Raw genomic sequence first — 14,736 nt, 5'->3', positions numbered from 1 at the left:
TATTATATTTTATTACATAGTGAAGGAGGTAACAAAATAGATAAATTGATTTAGTACACTAAAAATATAAAAAAAAAGAACAACTGAGTACACTCAACTTAGTCCTTGTTGTCTTGACTGAAATTCTACAATAACTTGGTAAGTCATTTCTAAATGAAGTGATACACAGATAAAAATGGAGGTTACATATATCGCACAGTACTTACGTCTCCATGACTCCACATCACCATCTATTGTTTCAAAGCCATCATTGTAGGGTGCTTCTGATACAGGCTGCAAGGGATAAGCCCACGATGAACAAGAAATGCCTCAAAACTAGCTAAACTCTACAGGTTTTCTATCTTCAGAGGTAATTTTCAGAAGCACGGTCTTTTGGCCTCAGCCCATTATTGCTTTCTTGTTTCATTAAATAGCAAGTTACCAGTAAGGCTTAATGAATAACAATTGATTCATTAACTCTTTATACATTTTATGGTATGATTACCTTGATGACACCATTACAATACCAGCCTTACACTTCCCTTACACTTCAGTATCAACACCAATGATGTGCATTGAACAAACCAGTTTATGGAGACACATTTAGAAGCTACACGAAAGAGCCCACGGGTCATTTTAAACAGACAATCTAGCTTATGAGCTGTGAAAGACATCATGCAAGCTCCTAGACACAGGCTTCTAACATACTGACAAAATAAAGTCAAATAATAATAGCTTAAGTACACTATAAGGTATGGAAATTCAGTGACATCTTGCACCAGTATTACACATACACAAGCACATGTACCTCATCATCTGGATCACTGTACGTTGCTAGGTAAGGATGTGTGAGTGCCTCATCTGCACTCAGTCTCTGCTCAGGATCCATTATTAATAGTTTACTGAGTAGATCAATAGCTGGGAAGAGAGCAAGTGAACACTGTTAACAGACAACACAACACACACAAACACACCTAATGGACTGGCTCCAATGAAGTACTTTGAGAAGTCCCTTGCTGGAAGGTTGGGCATTGACTTTATGTACATCCTAGCCTGCAGTAATAGAACACACATACACCAACTACACAAACACTACAGCACATTCTTACACTATCACTAGTGATCCTGGCCAAAAACTCATCAGTTGGTGTACCCACTAGTTGAACAATTTTGTTTAGCTGGTCAATATCTGGTATGCACTGTTAAGGTCCATTGCATGGGCAAACGACACACACGCACAGAGCAAACGTCTCTGGCAGCCAAGCAAAACGCAACTATTGCCTTTGAGTCTTGTGCAGGCAAATCCTCCTGGGGCACCCGCAGGACTGTCCACGTCTCATGGAGAGAGGTCACAGAACCCAAAGTTCCACAAAAACCCCAACACTGCTAAGCAAGACAAAGCAATTGGGCATTTGTTCTCCAGTAAACACCAGGTATCCATTGATGTTACAGCTGGGCTGCTTCCCCAGGTCCCCATTATATAGCTGGGTAGACTGGAGCAAATGTGAGTAAAGTTTCTTGCTCAAGGAAACTACAACAATACCAATTTGGCATAACTGGGCATCGTTCCTGGAACCTTTCAGTTACCAAGCTGATGCTCTAGCCATTTGGTTATGCTGCCTCACACACACTCACACACTCACACACACACACACACACAGATGGAAGATAAAATCACAAAACAAAAAAGGATACGATCAGTTCCAGGGAAGATCACCTGTTTGGTTAATAATTCGGCCATTATGCATCCAACCGACCACAAATCCACTATAAGTCAACATGAAATTAAGTTACCAGAAGGAATTGTGATACCTTTGTTTGTGTACTTCATCCAGTTCAGCATGATTTCTGGTGCACGATACCATCTCGTGGCAACATAACCTGTCATTTCATTATCGGTAGCCCTTGCCAAGCCAAAGTCCAGTATCTATGATAAAAAAAATGATAGTCTAAAAGAACTATCCAGTAAAAATTAGTTACTCTGAGCTCGCAATCCTCATTAACTGCAATGTTGCTAGGCTTTAAATCCTGAAAATAGTATATAGCAACACATTAAGAACTACCGAGATACTCACCCGATGAATTATCCCGGCTGAGTGTACATACTAAAACAAAAATGGAACATGTATACATTATGTGTTTACATAGGTGCTAACTTTTAGCCCTCGTAGTATCTGGTACACAAGAAACTGTACATGTTCGTCAGTGAGATTTTGAGTTTTTAAAATATTGTTGAGATCTGATCCCATCAACTGGGTGACCATGTAGACATCTTGAAATCCAGGGTAGGATGTTGCTGGTGTAAACACATCAAGCAAACCAATAATCTGTGGACGAGTTTAAGATAGTCAGTGTGCATACATGACATTATGTTACATTGTCATGGTTCATATGTAGCAACATTTGTAACTCTCTGTACGTCCGCTTTGCATGTATGGCCGACTGGAATGGCCTCGACAACTTCTTTATGGCAACTTCCGCGCCAAGTAACTTGTCCGTCGCTGAACTGCAATTAAAAACAACCATAATGCAAGACGATCAAAGGTATCGACTTTAAACATCTACTACTTGATCTAGGCTACGCGTATACATGCACGAACCAGACTTGTCCATATGCTCCAGTTCCAATTGGAGACAGGTCTTGATATCTGTTAGGAACTTCCCATTCCGTCTTGTTTAGTTCTAGAGTATGGTAATCGGCTCGTTTCCCAGGAGTCGCCATGACCGTAATTCAGTGCGCACACGAACTCAATTATTTGTACGAAAATATTTGACTACAAAAAATAATTTCATTGAAAAGTTACTGGGCCACTCTGTCTACAATCAAACCCTAACTTTTGCTGATATAAATCTGGCTGCTGCACAAAAGTGGTGACTTCTTCAAAGACCAGTCCTACAACAAGATGACAATGCGACACAGACCTTTATATAATAAAACTAACTCTTCCACCAATCAACGTCAGCTTGTTTCACTTCAAACTCGCCATTGTACATCACCTTGCTGATCGGCTGCAAACAAATATTATTTGGGCAATATTTATACAAAAGCTATCACCTCATCTGAAGGATCACTGAACTTTGCCACGTATGGGTGGGCTAAGGCTTCTTCTGCAGACAGTCGGTCAACAGGATCCATTGTAAGTAACATCTCCAGAAAGTTTATAGCTGATTATAAATAATAGTAAGACAATCCCATGTACCTCTACTTGCTCACCCTTTGGATTAGCTCCTATGAAATAATCTGAGAAATTTCTTTTCATGTATTCCTCTCTTATAGATTCAACATATTTCCTAGCCTATGCATAAGAACATCAGATACTCACTTTTTTTTATTTAGAAAATGTAGTAAAATTAGTAAAAATGAAAAGAGATACAGATACTAATACCTACATCCGGTGTAATCTTCTCCAACAGCTTAGCATCAGGTTTACCCAGTAGTTGCATTATACGATGCAACTGATCTATATCTGTCAACTACTTAAGGACACATATCTCACTGTGGTACAAGATTAGGTTACAGGTGTAGGATACGATCGTTTCCTTTGAATAGTACCTGACCTGTCAACAGCTCAGCCACGATACAACCAACTGACCACATGTCAACTAGCAACGTGTATAATTATTTAGTTACAAGATATACACATATACCTTTACTATCATACTTCATCCAACTAAGAATAATTTCTGGGGCCCGGTACCATCTTGTTGTTACATATCCTGTCATCTCTTTGTCCATTGCTCTGGCTAACCCAAAGTCCAGGATCTGAAAAGTCAATCTGAGCAGGAGTAACTTGCCAGTTCACACCTACGCGTAGGTCACAATCCTCATTGACTGCAATGTTGCTAAGCTTCAGATCCTGAATACAAAGCATAGGATAATATGTCACACCTCACAATGTGTTAATTAATTATACAGAAAACATAAATTTTCCACTAACCCTATGGACAATCCCTGCAGAATGTAAATACTGCAAAAACAATACTGATAAAGTCTGCAAATTCTATAATACTATCTGCTTACTTTTAGGCCACGTAAGATCTGGTATATTAAAAATTGTACATGTTCATCTGTTAGCTTCTGTGTTCTTATCACCTCGCTCAGGTCAGATTCCATTAATTGACTGACAAGATAAATATCGTCAAAATCATCGTAGCCGTAATTAGAAGTAAATACATCCAATAAGCAGATCACCTACACAATGGATCAATGGAGCAGACCATCGTGTAGTGTTGATGTGTGCTGTACACAGATTGTGACAACATGGTACAAACCAAAGTACGTGTGTGTGTTAGAACATGTAAGTAAATCAACATAAGATGATGATGCTGCAATACACAAAGTACAAAATAGTAACACTGCAACTTGCAAACAGCTAAATTAACATGCACAGACTAAAACAATGCTTACATTTTCGTGATCTATCATTTTTAGTAGTTTAATTTCTCTGTACGCACGCTTGGCGTGTGTCGGAGATTGAAATGGCCTCGAGAGCTTTTTAAGGGCAACTTTGGCGTTAAACTCTGCATCATACGCTGAGCTAAACATTATTCTAATAAAAATGCACCAAATCAAAAACTGTTTCATTCACTCACCACACGTCGCCAAAGGCTCCAGTTCCAATGTGCGCGAGATTTTGATACTTCACAGGGACTTCCCATACTGTCTCATTTTCGCTTAGGACGACCTGATAAAATCCGGGCTTCGCTTGTGCCATATCAACATCCAACTAAACTATCTGCTACAACCACATTAACTACAATCTTATAACAAGATACTTTCAACCTAGCTAGCTAAATGTAAGAACGAATAGATGCTTGTCTGCGAGGATGCCTGGGACGTTTTAAAATAGTTATGTCACGTGCGATATTTATACGCCCACTTAGTTTGGTACCTGCCTTTTTTCGACGGTAGGTTTGGGGGAAGATGTCTGAACCGAAGAGAAACTCACTCAAGAGAAAGCATTGGTCTGTCAAACAACACGAGAGTTCGATAGTGCGCAACTCTGAGGGCAATTTCTGCCTTAACATCGAAGGAGGTGCTGAAAATGGTTCGTTCCCAGTCATCGGAGAGATCCGACAAGAGCGCATCTGCTACCGATCTGGATACCTAAAACAGGGCGAACTAGTCTTGGAGGTGAACCACAAGCGCGTCGCCGGTATGATCAAACGGGACGTGATTGCGCTCATAAAGCGATCCGCGGATCCACTTTCGCTCATGACGGTGAAACAGAGTAAGTGTTTACATTGTACAAGGTATTAACTGTTGTTTTAGTTATTTTGTCTTTGCTACACAAAGTACTAGTATATGTGTGTTGTGTTTGTGTATGGAGAGCCAGTTTTGAATTGTGCACATCGCTTTAGGGCATAACACTTTTGCTTTGTGCTATGGTAATTATCAGATTGTACCTTGATTGATCCATTTTTAGACCCTACTATAACAAGAGACCTCAGGCAGTACTTGGGGACACGGTTCACAAAGAACTCAATTGACAGCGAGTTGCAGCATCAGATACGAGAGAACCTACACATGCGCGTTGTTCCTTGTTAGTTGCCAATGGTCCAGTGTATATACCCATTTTATGTGTCTTTGCCATTAAAGGTACAACGCGGCCTCCTAACCCTGGTGAACGGCACAGCGTTGATTACAGCTTCGTTTCGGTGGAGGAGTTCAAACGGATGGAGAAGAATGGAGACTTACTTGAGAGTGGCACTTATGAGGGCAACTACTATGGAACTCCAAGACCTCCCAGTGACCCTCCGACAACTACATTACACCCACCAATGCTACGCAGTCCAGCATCTATGGGCTACAAGCCACAAGGGATGACCCTAATGGAGGCTGAGTCTTTATCTCCACCCAGCAGAAGTTACAGTGCCCCAGCTGGCTCTAATTCGAATATCAATGTTCAGGCTTTAGGGCCACTACCATCTAACTGGGAAATAGCCTACACTGAGGACAACCAGAAGTACTTTATTGAGTGAGCAACATCACATACAAAGATATTTTATATTACCTATGGATTTCTAGTCATAATACAGAAACTACACACTGGCTCGATCCTCGATTGATGAGACAGATGCACTATGACCCTCTGGAGTGTACAGAAGATGGTAATTATGTTTATGCTTGTTTGTATTTTTATCATCTCTTGCGTGTATTTGTCCCTCTTTAGAGCTCCCGTATGGCTGGGAGAAAGTAAACGACCCAATATATGGAGTTTACTACATAGAGTAAGTGACCGTTGTGTACTACATTGTGTGTTAAGTGGTTCTGGCCATTTTGGGTAGATACACATGCACTCCACCTCTCATTTCATGGTTCACAGCAGCCCTACATGTTCTATTGTACGCATTGGTAATGGCATTTTCTGTGGTAAACCAATCATCCCCCACTCCTGGGATCCAGGCATTGTTACACTAGTGTACTTTCCTTTCTCTGTTTGTCCCTCTAGTCACATAAACAGGCGGACACAGTATGATAACCCCGTCATTGAGGCAAAGAGAAAGTTTGCTGGTGCTCAGCTGCCAGTAAGAAATATGTTTGAGCATCCATCGCCTCCACCCATGAGACAGCCACCTTCGTTTGCATCAGCTGCTGCTCTGGAGAAACAGCGTGAAGCATTTGCAGCACAGCAGTGGCCCAATGCTGGACTACAGGATCATTTTGATGCACACTATCCACCATCATACAACAATGAAGAGGAGGCACTAGAAAATGAACTACAAGGAGATACAATTTATGTCACTTTGATGAAGAACTCTCAAGGATTTGGATTCACCATTATTGGTGGAGATCATCCTGGGGAGTTGCTGCAGGTCAAGAGTATCGTCGCAGGGAGCATCGCTGCTCGTGAGGGAAGGCTTCGTGTCGGTGATGTACTTGTGCGGATCAATGGAACTTCAGTGCTCACTTGTACTCATCGAGATGTAGTTAGTCTCTTCCAGAGTCTACCGCTGCACTCTAGCGTCACCTTGGAGCTTCGTCGTGGGTATCCTCTTCCCAACACACGCATGGATGAGACACTGCCTGGCTACGATCAGTACAGGTATTACAGAGCTTCTGATTCCAATCAGTTCTTGGTAGATCAAGGTTATGATGATAGGAGTAATGATATGATGATGCCTCGGGGCCGAAACAGTCAGGAAAGAGCGGAGATTCTCACAGTAAACATTATCAGGGGTCCACTCGGCTTTGGCTTCACACTTGGCGAGTGTATGGAAGGCCACAATGTAAAACAAATTCTTGATCACCCACGGTGTGCACAGATGCGTGAACAAGACTTAATTTTGGAGGTGAACGGTGAGAAAGTGAAGAACTACAGTCATGCTGACCTGGTCAACGTTCTAAAAAGATGCCCCAAAGGAAACCAGACAACATTCGTTGTACAAAGAGGTCAGGATATTTTATTGTACTTTCTATTAATTGTGTTAATTCAATATGCCTACTTAATTAAGAATTCATCTAACTTTGTACACCTGTAGGTCCTTCTTCAGAAGTTGATAAGAATGAGGTATGGTCTTTAAAGTTGTTGTTGTGTTTAACTTTGCTTTCATTGTGTTGTGCACACTTTCTCACAGTTCCATCAATTACCCAATGAATCATACAACTACAATAGTAACACTAATTATTATTTGGATTCCTCTGGCTCCGAACCATTCTCTACTTTGGAAGTGACATTGTCCCGCCACTCCTCTGGATTTGGTTTCAGAATTATAGGAGGTCGTGAAGAAGGCTCTCAGGTATGGCCATGGTTCATTAGCAAACTGTTACTGCTGTAAACAGTGTGGTTTCACGGCATGTGTGAAAATTATGTTTGACCAAATTTGTGTTAAGTACATGTTCCTTTATCCCAATTATTATCATGTTAACGCTATAATGCTATTAAAATGTGTCATAATTTTTGTTTTAGTATAAACTGGCTTCTCTAGTTTTAGAATTGAAGTTACCCTGTAATACAGGTTGTGAATTTGTTTATTTGTTTAGGCCACAATCGGTGCCATCGTAGCTGGTGGAGCTGCTGATTTGGATGGGAGATTACAAGTCGGAGATGAAATAACACACATTAATGGACAATCAGTGATTGACGCAACTCATCACGAAGTTATTGGTCTTATGAGCCAGGCTGGTACTTTAGGCAGTGTTTCACTGAGGATACAACGAAAAATGCCACCTACAGGTATTGAGTTTGTATTCACATATGTGTGCACACATGCATGCTCAGACACACAGAGACACGCACATGTACACACATAGCACAAATGTATGTTTTAGTGATTCAAATTGTGACATTTTGTTTTTGGTATTGCACATGTTTAGTGACATTGGCATGGTTACCATTAAAAACTACATTACATGTATTGAATTACAATAATTATTGTGATATTTATATATCTCATCCTACATGGCTTTAATCTCCCTGTGGTGACAGTGACAGTGAAATAGTATAGTCCTCATTAAATATACATGTACACCACACACAATTACACACCCACAACTGTGATACATTTTTGTAATAGAATACAGGGAGAGCTGTTTACCCTTACTATGTTCAACATAGTAACCTCAATGCCAAAACATTGATTCTGAGAAGTAAGAGTGTACTAGTTTTAAAGATTTTACTAGGATACAATTAGCTTTCATTTATGGCATCTATTATAATTGCAGGAACACTTTTAGTAACTGTACCAATGTAGGGTTTTTCCTGTGGAATGCTTTGTCATGCATCCAGCAACCAAGATTTCAGTCATTAAAATGCACCTGCTTTGTACTTTGTATGGTGTGCTAGTAGGGAATGAACTTTCAACTTTTGATTTGTCTAACACTTGCCTGGTGAGACTTGTCAAAAGCACTTTGGGGCTGGCAGAAAGCTTGTAAGGGTTCTCCCTGATGGTGCTAGTTTATGTACTTGTGGCTTCATCTAGGTGGCAATAGCATCATCACACTCAGCCTCCCACTATTGTGGTGCTATGGTGCATGTTAGAATGCTCCTAGGAATGTAATTAGTATAATATACTTAGTTGCAGTAATTTTAGTAACAGTCAGCAGTGTGTGCTAGTTTGCAAACAGAATATTATCTATTCTCAGGTGGAATATTGCATGGTTCACAGCTAGAAAAATGAGCTAGTTGCAAATAGATATTTAGCTATGTAGTGTGTACATGTTGTGTTTTGTTAATGTAATGGGTGCATAGCAGTTTTGGTAAATTTGTACTGTGGTTGGTGGTGGAATGTTTATCTTTGTAAATGAATATACTTGATTGCTCCAAATTTGTTGACATTGACAGAGTTCACCTAGCCACCAAATTAAAATCATTGTCCAATGAAGCATGCATGTGGTATGGATTGTACACCAATAACACACACACTTCTACATTCCCCAAATAGAGCCAGTCCAGTCAGCCTCACCAAGTATGATCAGTGGTGCAGATCATCACTCCGACTTTAACACTTCAAACATGATGGACAGTTATAGGATGAGAGGTCCCCCAATGGGCGTTAGAGACGTAGTCATAAACCGACCAACCAGCGAAATGAGTTTTGGTTTTGTACTACAATCTAATACAAAGCGTAGAGGCTGTAGTATATGTGAGTACCATAATTATGGAGGAGATGTGTATACCTCATTGTTGGGTTAGGTCGGATGATACCTGATTCACCGGCAGAGAAGAGTGGTCAGTTATTCATCGGTGACCATTTGCTAGCAGTGAACAACCAGGATGTCTCCAGTATGGATCATGGGGACATTGTAGGCCTGATTAAACGGTCAGGACTAAACATTCGTCTACTAGTTCAACAACCACAAGGTGTGTCATGTTATTAACTGTTATCATGTTGAGGTAGTGCTAGATATGGGAATCAGAAATTTGTCAGCCATTTGTTAGGTGGAATTAATTTTTGTCCAGTAAATATCTAGGGCAAGTAGTAAATCATTATTTCTAGCACTAGTTAGTTGGCTTCAGCAGTAATAATCTTTCACACATTTTCTCTACAACAGATGAGGGTGATGTTATAGAGGCTAGAGAAGTGGTTAGTCAAGCAGTAGTGTTTATTGGTGGTGAGTTACACACTGGTACTCAACAGGGTGCACAACTGCCCACGATGCAGTCAGCAGTGGCCACTCCATTGGACACCACAGACAAGCCAAGATCACTGTCCAACCATCACTCCACTAGTGACAGTGTATTCCCACAACAAAATAGGAGCATGTCATATTCAGGTGGCAACGAAGACCGGTTTAATAACAGCTTCACTGGCTCATCAGGAGGAGGCATGCCATATTATGGGAAGGGTCATCATGATGATGGAGATCAACCACCATTAATATCTGGCGACCTTGATGACATATCCAGTCAAGATGAAGAGATACATCACATAGAGATCAAGCGAGACCATACTGGATTTGGGTTTAGCATCAGAGGAGGAGCAGAATATGGCACACCACTCTATGTACTACGAATTGCCCCTGATGGTGCAGCAGAAAAAGATGGCAGACTAAGAGTAAATAACTGTGTAATGCATTATGTTGTACGTAAGTGTCATGGTGTGGTACAGGCAGGTGATGAACTTCTAGAAATCAATGGTAATAATACTGAAGGACTACTACATTCTGACGCTATCACCATCATTAAACATGGCGGTGGAGTAGCCAAACTTATCATCCGAAGAGGACCAGATGATTCATACACAGGTTAATTTATCAGCATTACTCATCTTGACTGTTTTATAATATTTGATTTGTTACAGATGGGTATTACCCTCCCAGTAATGAGGCAGACATGATGAGACAAATGTCACTAAATGATTACCCATCAGAACAGAGGTATCCCCCCGGTAATCGCAACTACCCTCCAATGATGATGAGCAGAGACTATCAAACTTAGCACACTGTAAGTTTGTATGATATAATACAGTATTGACGTGTCTGTTTTTTTTATAGACACTTACATAATTCCTTCCATGAAGATCATCTTTTTTGTACAGAGAAAAGCTCAATGGTATATAAAGTGTTTTCTATTTCTGTCAGAGAGAGTCATATCTACTTGTGTTATATAACAGTTTTATGCACTAAACTATTTTATTGAATTGTATATCAAGCATGTGTTCATTTTATTGGAAGTTTGTAGTAACCATGGATACGCCTAATAAAATTAGCGTATGGCTAGATATGCGCTCATAGAAAAAAATTATGTGGACAAAGACTCTAACTTCGCGAAAATGAGTGCTGCAGACGTAAACAAGAAATCTTTTTGGAAGAGAAATGCCAACAAAGTTCCGGGAAGGTTTGTTAGATGCAATATTCGCATACACTAAGTGATCACTCGTTCTTTTACCTGATATTTCGAAGTCAGTTATCTCTAAACTGTTTCTATGCAGTATTCGTCCTGTGTATGGCGCTCAGCATCCACCCTTAACTGAGCCACTCGGCAGCCCGCCTAAGTCAGCTGGGCCCAAGTCGAAAAGGCAACAGGAACAGCTGACTTTTGATAATTTTAATTTCCAAACTGCTGACGTTTGGGCCGACACACCCGAAGAAGATTTTGCTACCCTCTCATTAGATTCTGCACTGAATGAAAAAGAGAAGACAGAAGACAAAGGTGCATCTGTTAAACTAGGTCAGTATATAGTGTGATATGGTAATCAAGTGGTCATCCAGTCATTGCAACATATCTGTGACTGCCCTCAAGACACTTTTAATAGTTGATGTTCTTCGAAATATTTGCTATGACTGTTGACCGATTCCATTTATTGTTGCTATACGTCTGTGCACTAGTAATAATACCGTATTACTTGATGGCATCCTGACTTGTCATTGCTTATCGCATCAAAAAAATCACTTGTAACATTTTTTTTGTGCAAGAGCATACTGTCAGGCTGCACTACCTGTACATATGAACACACACTACACACACACAGTGCTACACGTTCACATCTGTGTGACAAGAGTTAGAAAAGCTGAAATCAGCACATTGGAGGTATGGGTGGGTAAAACAGGTGGTTGTATTAAATGTCCATTCAGCTTGTTGACCACTGACTTGAAATAGGAGTATACTTGCACCTTTAAGCTCATCTCCATGCATTGAGAATTTTAAACATGCAGTTTTTTGCAGAAACTATTTGAAATAAAACTGTTCGGAATTTATACCGTGTACGTGTTTCAATTGGCAGAGCAAAAGTGAAATTCGGTGTATCCACCAAAATGAAATCGCACAAATATCATCACCAAATATCATCACAACTCCAATGCTCCATAGCTAATGCTAGTGAATGAGCAACCTATTATTAGCCAAATTGTACGGTATTTGTACAGCTCCCTAGATCACTGTTGGTACCCTCAACAACAAAATTAAGTTGTAGGAGTTGTGATCCTCCTGGTCATTGAGATGTTTTATGTTACTATCTTACAATAGCCAGCAACTTAGTATCCTCGGATTATATTTCAGATGGCATAGTGTTACATGTCAGTGCTGCCATACCAATTGTCATAGCATCTGTATGTTTGTGTATGTAGCTACTAGTAATTGTGATATCGCCAAGCTCTATTAGCTACTAGCTTTCATTTTTCCTGATCAATGACCAGAGCTAAATACTACACACACCTAGATGAGTTTCTTACATTATTCTCATGTGTTGGTCCTTTTCTCTTTGTAATTCACCACGGTTAAACAGAAGTTCACGTACAGCAAGCATGTGAGCCTACTAATGATGATATATCACGAGGCAATTTTTATATTATTTCTGTTACTCATGAACATTATCTATTTAGTGTCATGTGTTGAATCATTTCTCAAAGAAGAGAGCTATATTGATTCTTCTTAGCTTAAAATATCCATGTTTGTTTTCTGTATGGTTGTGTTCTGTTAGAGTACTTTTAAATGTAAATTATTTGTGCTAGGATAAAGAGACAATTTTTACCAAACTGGTTTACTTTTGTGGTATACTCATTCGCTTCTCTTTGCTTGTGGCATGTATGATAGTAATGACTCTCTTGTGTGTTTATTTGCTACAGATTTTGATGTGAACTCACATTTTCTTAACTCTGTCAGACCACGAGCGTCCAGTGCTCCTCTGGATCCTGACCTTTTGGAGAAGACATCATGTAAGGAAACTTGTAAAATCACACTCAATAAATTGTTCTCTACAATAGCTAAGGAGAAGCTTGCACCCAAAGAGAGAGAACGATCGTCATCCAAATCTTCATCAGATCAACCAAAGAGAGATAAACCACCTAAACAACCATCACCATTAGCTGGAGGACGCACAATGTCAGACTATTTTGACAGTGAGGCAGACAGGGAGAGTTATAGGCTAGAAAAGTTTGGCAAGTTATTAGCCGGGCCCAACACTGACCTAGAAGGACTCAGACAACTTGCTTGGGCTGGTATACCTGCGGCAGTTAGAGGAACAACATGGCAATTATTATTGGTGTGTAATGATTACCACAATACCCTAGTGATAATGTTATTGTGTATATAGGGTTATCTTCCCTCTAATATTGACCGGAGAGAGGAGACATTGAAGCGAAAGAGAACAGAATACAAGAACTACATTGAACAATACTATGATAACAGAAACGATGCACAATTTCAAGCACTCTTCAAACAGGTTCTTTATTTTTCTGTCATGAAATGTTGGGATTTTATTTCTTATGCAAACCAGATACACATCGACATACCCAGAATGAATCCAAGTGTTACACTGTTCCAACAGAAAACTGTACAAGAGGTAAAGGATACCTGAATATGAATATGATTGATAACATTTTCAGGTATTTGAAAGAATATTATTCATTTGGGGCATGCGACATCCAGCTAGTGGCTATGTACAGGGAATCAATGATCTAGTTACTCCATTTTTTCTTGTGTTTCTGGGAGAGCACAAGGGTAAGTTGTGCTCAAGTCAATGCTTCTCCTACTGCACTTTTTAGGTGCCAACGAATCTCTTGAAAACTGTGACTTATCTCAGTTTCCTTCTGACAAACTGGCCATGCTTGAAGCTGACTGTTTCTGGTGCGTATCCAAATTGCTAGATGGTATCCAGGTATGTTTTGTGTACACTTAAACTTGTGGTTGTAATCCTTTCCATCTTTTATAGGACAACTACACATTTGCTCTACCAGGTATTCAGAGACAAATTCAGTTGTTGGAGGATCTAGTGAAGAGAGTTGATGGTACAGTTGTTGATAAGGAATATTGGTTGAGTGTTGCTTTATAGGAGCACTTGACAGTCAATTGAAAAGACATTCAGTTGAATACATGCAGTTCTCATTTCGGTGGATAAATAATTTACTCACAAGAGAGTTTCCATTGCGTTGTGTAATTCGACTTTGGGACACTTATTTAGTAAGATAATTGGATTGTTTTGGTACGTCTTATTTGTTTATTTATTTTAAAATAGGCTGATGTTTCGGACTTTTCTAATTTCCACATGTACGTTTGTGCTGCAATATTGTTCAAGTTCTCTAAAGATATTCAGTCATGTAATGACTTTCAAGTAAGAACACGTTAGATATACCAGTTGCAATAAACTTATTCCATTGCAGACTTTAATGTTGTTCCTACAAAATCTCCCTACCAGTAACTGGACTGATGATGATATGCATTTATTACTGGCAGAAGCTTATCGACTTAAATACATGTTTGCAGACGCACCAGGTCACCTACATGCAAAAAAATAAATTCATTTCACTCAATGTTTTCTTTTTCTTTTTTTGTAACATGTATATGTGTGATTTGCACATAAATCGTCTATTTCATTACC

General features: G+C 39.7%; 4 protein-coding genes across 6 annotated transcripts; 2 read left to right on the top strand and 2 right to left on the bottom strand.

Annotated features, from left to right (window-relative positions):
* Nucleotides 1-20: 20 nt before the first annotated feature.
* Nucleotides 21-2,751, bottom strand: LOC136259779 (mitogen-activated protein kinase 14A-like). Its single transcript, XM_066053316.1, has 12 exons — nucleotides 2,580-2,751; nucleotides 2,356-2,485; nucleotides 2,136-2,306; nucleotides 2,055-2,084; nucleotides 1,960-2,007; nucleotides 1,792-1,906; nucleotides 1,675-1,746; nucleotides 1,089-1,168; nucleotides 954-1,032; nucleotides 788-897; nucleotides 207-273; nucleotides 21-149 (listed from the first exon to the last, which is right to left on the bottom strand). The coding sequence occupies exons 1-12, from the start codon at nucleotides 2,699-2,701 to the stop codon at nucleotides 94-96; spliced, it is 1,080 nt and encodes a 359-aa protein (XP_065909388.1). The 5' UTR covers nucleotides 2,702-2,751; the 3' UTR covers nucleotides 21-93.
* Nucleotides 2,710-4,867, bottom strand: LOC136259776 (mitogen-activated protein kinase 14-like). Its single transcript, XM_066053314.1, has 12 exons — nucleotides 4,573-4,867; nucleotides 4,388-4,517; nucleotides 4,001-4,171; nucleotides 3,918-3,947; nucleotides 3,789-3,836; nucleotides 3,628-3,742; nucleotides 3,511-3,582; nucleotides 3,370-3,446; nucleotides 3,194-3,275; nucleotides 3,035-3,144; nucleotides 2,922-2,988; nucleotides 2,710-2,872 (listed from the first exon to the last, which is right to left on the bottom strand). The coding sequence occupies exons 1-12, from the start codon at nucleotides 4,692-4,694 to the stop codon at nucleotides 2,769-2,771; spliced, it is 1,128 nt and encodes a 375-aa protein (XP_065909386.1). The 5' UTR covers nucleotides 4,695-4,867; the 3' UTR covers nucleotides 2,710-2,768.
* Nucleotides 4,844-11,110, top strand: LOC136259761 (membrane-associated guanylate kinase, WW and PDZ domain-containing protein 2-like). Of its 2 annotated transcripts, none has more exons than XM_066053291.1 (16): nucleotides 4,844-5,210; nucleotides 5,406-5,522; nucleotides 5,579-5,957; nucleotides 6,008-6,090; nucleotides 6,153-6,210; nucleotides 6,432-7,372; nucleotides 7,462-7,490; nucleotides 7,558-7,719; nucleotides 7,964-8,156; nucleotides 9,364-9,564; nucleotides 9,615-9,782; nucleotides 9,974-10,005; nucleotides 10,060-10,476; nucleotides 10,531-10,666; nucleotides 10,723-10,865; nucleotides 10,916-11,110. In XM_066053291.1, exons 1-15 carry the CDS (start codon nucleotides 4,904-4,906, stop codon nucleotides 10,857-10,859), a joined length of 3,360 nt encoding a protein of 1,119 aa, XP_065909363.1. In that variant the 5' UTR covers nucleotides 4,844-4,903; the 3' UTR covers nucleotides 10,860-10,865; nucleotides 10,916-11,110. The 2 variants fall into 2 exon arrangements, with proteins under 2 accessions (XP_065909363.1, XP_065909364.1); XM_066053292.1 differs by having other exon boundaries at nucleotides 10,723-10,868; nucleotides 10,917-11,110.
* A 23-nt stretch (nucleotides 11,111-11,133) lies between these two features.
* LOC136259771 (TBC1 domain family member 22B-like) lies at nucleotides 11,134-14,734 on the top strand. Of its 2 annotated transcripts, XM_066053309.1 has the most exons (12): nucleotides 11,134-11,258; nucleotides 11,353-11,591; nucleotides 12,986-13,075; nucleotides 13,124-13,401; nucleotides 13,453-13,581; nucleotides 13,636-13,701; nucleotides 13,745-13,859; nucleotides 13,904-14,016; nucleotides 14,071-14,146; nucleotides 14,191-14,318; nucleotides 14,374-14,469; nucleotides 14,519-14,734. In XM_066053309.1, exons 1-12 carry the CDS (start codon nucleotides 11,134-11,136, stop codon nucleotides 14,651-14,653), a joined length of 1,590 nt encoding a protein of 529 aa, XP_065909381.1. In that variant the 3' UTR covers nucleotides 14,654-14,734. The 2 variants fall into 2 exon arrangements, with proteins under 2 accessions (XP_065909381.1, XP_065909380.1); XM_066053308.1 differs by having other exon boundaries at nucleotides 13,453-13,701.
* The last annotated feature ends 2 nt before the right edge of the window (nucleotides 14,735-14,736 follow it).

Source organism: Dysidea avara, chromosome 7 (genome assembly GCF_963678975.1).
Source record: "Dysidea avara chromosome 7, odDysAvar1.4, whole genome shotgun sequence".
NCBI lineage: Eukaryota > Metazoa > Porifera > Demospongiae > Dictyoceratida > Dysideidae > Dysidea > Dysidea avara.
The sequence above is the reverse complement of the archived record's forward strand: the minus strand, read 5'-3'. Positions and strand labels throughout refer to the sequence as shown.